At 49.0% G+C, this 5,270-nt stretch overlaps 1 protein-coding gene across 1 annotated transcript; it reads right to left on the reverse strand.

Annotated features, from left to right (window-relative positions):
* Positions 1-469: 469 nt before the first annotated feature.
* On the reverse strand, positions 470-4,846 carry tada2b (transcriptional adaptor 2B; the record flags this gene model as incomplete). The annotated part of the gene is made up of 2 exons (XM_084313157.1): positions 470-1,907; positions 4,568-4,846. 2 exons carry the CDS (start codon positions 4,844-4,846, stop codon positions 669-671), a joined length of 1,518 nt encoding a protein of 505 aa, XP_084169283.1. The 3' UTR covers positions 470-668.
* Positions 4,847-5,270: the final 424 nt, after the last annotated feature.

A 5,270-nucleotide genomic window follows, 5' to 3' on the forward strand; every position in this document is an offset into this window, starting at 1 on the left:
GCCCTACATCAGGATCTGTTGAACTACCGTGTCTAATGAGAATGTTGAAAGTCTGTTTGCAGAATAACAAGTGTGGCCTTTTCCTCGAAGCTCCTTTCGATGCCAAATGTGGTGGTGTGCACCCGAAGAAAGACGCAGTAACGATAACGACTCGGGCATCAAAGAATACGGATGAAACTCAATGATTCTCCCCCTTTGTTCGGCACAGAGTGACCTGTTGCCGTTTCAATAGGAAACGCACGCATTCAGAGTCACAGCGGCTGATAGAGAAGAGAAACATCCTCTTGTTGCTCACATTCATCATTAGTTCTTCCATCGCAATACGGTACACAAGCACTAGTATAAACCCATACACATGTAGCCACCCCATTGGTTTAATTTCTTTAGATTCAAATGCAAAAATATAGGCCTGTGTTCCTAGCCCTCCTAGTATCAAAAAATATATATATTTTTTTTTCTTCAGCAAAAGGACATCCTTATTCTATGCAATGTACATATTCACAATATTGTCCAACGATTCATGTAAAAAAAAGAAAAAAGATAAAGTCCAGTAGTTTTGGTCCATCTCTGGAGCTCACAGCGAATCACATTGTTCGTAAGACACCGTCAACCAACCAATCAGAGAGCAGGGGGGGGTTACCGTCTCTCGCCTTACGATTGGATCACTGTTAGGAGGCGTCGCGTGATATCCAGCCGCTCTCCGTCAGGAAGCTGAGGATGCGCCTCTTGAGCACCTTGTCCAGGTAGCCGGGCAGGCGGCTCTTGGCGGGCACGCCCTGCCTCTTCTGCACGTGGTCCTTGATGATGATGGTCTTCACCGTGAGGTAGCGCGTGGGGCTGAGGCTCAGCGAGTTGCACAGCACCTTCTCGCGGTCCGACAGCAGCTCGAAGCCGGCCAGGTTCTCGATGGCGGCGAACTCCCCGTCCTTGCCCTCCTCTTTGATCCCGCCTCCGACTCCTCCCCCCCCGCCCGCGGCCCCGCCGACTCCGACCCCCCCACCCGCGCCGCCCAGGCCGCCGCCCCCGGAGCCTAGGCCGCCGCCGCCACCTCCCCCGCTGCCTCGCTTGGAGGTGAGCACGCTCTTGTTCTCCTTGCGTTTCTCCCGCTTGTGGCGCGCCGCCTCGTACTCCGCCGCCTCGTCGAGCCGCGTGACGCCGCCGCGCCGGTAGCGCTGCAGCTCGCGCACCTTGGCCCGCAGCACGCGCTCCTTGTGCACGTTGTCGAAGAAGTCCTCGAACTCACGCTGCGCCATGAACTGGCAGAGGCCGCGCAGCCGCGCCCGCTGGTCCTTCTCCTCCTTGGTGATCTTCCGCTTGGGCGTGCTGGGCACCGACACGGACCCTGCCCCCGGCGCCGAGACGGCGGCGGTCGCCACGCCGCCTCCGGTGACTCCTCCTCCTCCTCCGACGGTGACGACCCCCACCGCGACCCCCGGCGTGCCCGGCTTCTCCTTCTCCTTCTCCTTCTTGTCGCGGCCCAGGAAGGAGGGAACCAGGTTGTAGTCGCGGGCGATGTTCTTGCGGCGCTGGCGCTCGCGGAGCTTGCGGACGTACATGTCGACGTGGGCGCGCTTCATCTCGATGTCCACGTCCTCGTCGTCGTAGTTGACCGCCAGGCCGCTGATGAGCTTCTCCGCCTCCTGGTCGTACTCCACCTCGTAGTCGTCGCGGAGCGGCATGTAGCCCAGCTGCTGCTGCTCGGCCAGGCTGATGTCCAGGGGGGGCAGCGGGGTGGTGAGGCTGGGGGAGAGCGGCCCCCCGCTGGGGCAGGTGTGGTCCGTCACCCGGTTGGGGATGTTGTCGGGGATGCAGGCCTTGCCCAGGTTCCCGTGGATGTACATGCTGACGTAGTGCTCCATGACCTCCTGGGGGGTTCTGGACGCGCCCACGTGAGTCGCCATGTCCTCCTGAACAGAGCACAGAACACAGTCGACGGTTATTGGTGGTGCAGGGGTGTAAAAAGTACCCAGAAATTATACTTAAGTGAAAGTATGGGTACCGTTTCAAAATCGTACTCAAGAGTATCTTGCTAAAAACACACTTGAGTAAAAGTCAAAAAGTTTATACTTTTAAATGTACTTAAGTACTAAAAAGTTAAAGTAAAAACTTTTTTTCTGACTGTCTATTCTTCTGATAGCAGGTGTTTAATCAAAGATTCCCGTTTTCTGGTCTTGCACAAGGACCAATCAGCATGGGTATGGGCGGGTTCATTTTCCATTGATGGGGATTTGATTGGCTGTTTTTAAATAAAATAAGGATTAATAACGTTAACGTTAGTTCGGCCAGAGAAACAAATATACTAATTAAAATGGTTGGACCGGTGAGATTTGTACTTTGTAGGTCTGCATTTTAGATGTAAGGAGTAAAAAGTATGTTTTTTTTCTCTGAAATGTAATTGAGTACAAGTACAAGTATACAAACCTAATAATACTTGAGTAAAGTACAAATCCCCAAAAACGGTACTTAAGTATTGTAACAAAGTACAATTACACAAGTACTTTACACCCCTGTTGGTGGATACTGACTGGAATACATACCAGTAAAGTAAAGGGAAAAGCTTTTAGACTTTATTGTCCCCAGGAGAGAATCCCTTCTCACATCACTGTACTCAGTACATACAACATCATATCAAAACAGTACATACAACAGTACACAGTATCAACATACAATAACAGCACACTCAGTCCTGTTCAGTGAGGCCTTTTGTTCCAGGCGGCTATGGCTGCGGGGGATCAGGCGTTTCCCAAAGCGAGCCCTTCCGTACGCCAGTGTTCTGTAGCCTACCTGCACCCGGAGGGCAGTAGGGTAAGATAGGGATTGAGTGGGTATGTGATGTCCTGTTCTATTGAGGTCACAATGTGTGGGATGGCCATATTGTTTAGCTCTGTGAGGAGTGAGGAGTGGGGAGAACCATTATCCTGGCCTGGCGGTTGGTTATGCATGGGAGTTTTGCCTGTGTCGTGGAATATATTATCATGTCATTATGAGTCTCTGTTATTTTATCATGTCATACAGCTTGAGTTTCAGTCTGACCAGATTTACTGGTTAATGTGTGTATGTCTCTTTAAGATTACTCTATCATTCATCAGTCATAACGAAGTTGCTGTTTCTACCAGCCATAGAGCCATAACCCAAGGTCATGGGAACTGTAAGATGGAGCTGTTTTCCTTCCAGGCTTAGCCATAACATAGTCGTATTATTAATTTCTCTAACCAGCCATTTTGTTTTCTTCTACGTAATTTCATGTATTCAATTGTATGTCTGACCAGGCCTCTAGGTCAGTCCCTGTCAGACGCTAGGGGGTAAACATGTCTGTCTCTGGCGGGTGACTGGCCTGGCAGCGTGGCCACGCTGTCATGAACTTTCTTTATTAAATAAACCTTCTTATTATTATTAATAATGACTCAGAATGATTAATGTAAACAGCTCATCGTTTGTCCTTTAATAATTCCCATTACACCTGGATAGCAAGTTAAAACAGCAGGTGGAACAGTACAGTAGGATGGGCTAATGCTCTGGTACAACAGTAGGAGGACACAGGGCAACATAAACTCCTTTTAAAAGCTTACAGATGACTGATGGCGGCTTTGGTGGCTCCTTTTTTGTGTCATTTGTGTGCTGGTTGAAGCTGAATGAATGAATGAAAACTTTATTTAACAGATTGCAGAATGGGTGTACAATACAGTACGGCTCAATACACACAATTGTTAAGGGGATGCAGACCAGAGAAAGACTTTCATCTTGTTTACATCAGGGTCCCCCATTTTCAATTCATAGTGAAAGCTGAGCAGTGGGGGCGGGTTTTGGGGACCTTTAGGATAAATAAATACCAGGTGAATTGCCACTTAAACAAACACACAACAACAACTACAGCTGAGCAACTACATGCGTTGGAATGAAACAAAGGTGTGTATACCGGTGTATTAGTCAACTCTGAGCTGTCAGTCACAACAACCCGAAGTTGCTTGGTGTTTTTAATCGAGGCATATTGCTAAACTATAATAAACATTGCGCCTTTTTGTCCCGTTACTCAACTTACTACGTATAGCCTAATGTAATAATAATAATAATAATAATAATAATAATAATAATAATAATAATAATAATAATAATAATAATAATAATAGATTTGATTTGTAAAGCGCTTTACAATTGCGGGGCAAATATCATTGATTGAAAACTTTATTAACAGATTGCAGAATGGGTACAGTACAGCTCAAGGGGATGCAGACCAGAGAAAGACTTTCGTCTTGTTTACATCAGGGTCCCCCTCAAAGCGCTACAGTTAAAAGAACATGAGAACTAGCGAGAATAAAGGAAGGAATAAAAAAAATAGGCAAGACTAAACATAGAACATAGAGAAACGTGGAATGAATAAAACTGATAAAAGAAATTGGTACTAAAAGAACATAAAATATGTGGAGCTAAAAATGTGATAAAAAGTCAACAGAAAGCTCTACTAAAAAAAGGTGAGTTTTGAGGGCAAGTGTGTGCGTTGTAGTGGTAATAATAACTTTGACAATCATGAAGTCAAGTCATCAAGTGTCATTGTTGTTGTTATTATTACCCAGTTCCCAAAGCCGTACTGCTCGATGGCGTCCAGCAGCGCCTGCTCCTCCCTGCCGGTCCAGCCCCCCTCCGCCTCCGCCGCCCACAGGGAGAAGCGGCCCCCCCCGCCCCCGTCGACTTGCCGGTACCCGTGCCACCGCCGGTGGGCTCCCAGCTCCGCGCCCGCCGAGAAGCACTCGGGACACAGCTCGATGTCCGGGCAGTCGGTGCACCGGAGCCGCAGGTTGGTCACGTCGGCGAGGCAGTTGACGCAGTACTTCTTCCCCAGGTCCGCCATGTTGGTTGTTGCTGCCGCTGCTCTGCTGCTGCTGTGGGGCTGCTTGTGCCTGGGCGGCGGGGGCGCATGCGCACTGGGGGGGTCTCATTAACCCGTTCACTGCCGCACGACAGAAGGTTTTAACCCTTTGCTATCACACACTGATTGATTGAAAACTTTATTAACAGATTGCAGAATGGGTACAAATTACAGTACAGCTCAATACACACAATTGTTAAGGGGATGCAGACCAGAGAAAGACTTTCGTCTTGTTTACAGTTGTACAGTGTTCCCTTCCCCCACCCCTCCTGCCCAACCCCCCCCCCCCCACCTCACCCACCGAACCACCTCCAATATACAGCCCCCCCCCCCCCCACCCCACCCACCCCACCTACCCAACCTCCCCCAATGTACAGTTTTTACGTCAAATGTATATACTCTTTTC

Source organism: Notolepis coatsorum (genome assembly GCF_963971535.1).
Source record: "Notolepis coatsorum genome assembly, chromosome: 4".
Classification (NCBI taxonomy): domain Eukaryota; kingdom Metazoa; phylum Chordata; class Actinopteri; order Aulopiformes; family Paralepididae; genus Notolepis; species Notolepis coatsorum.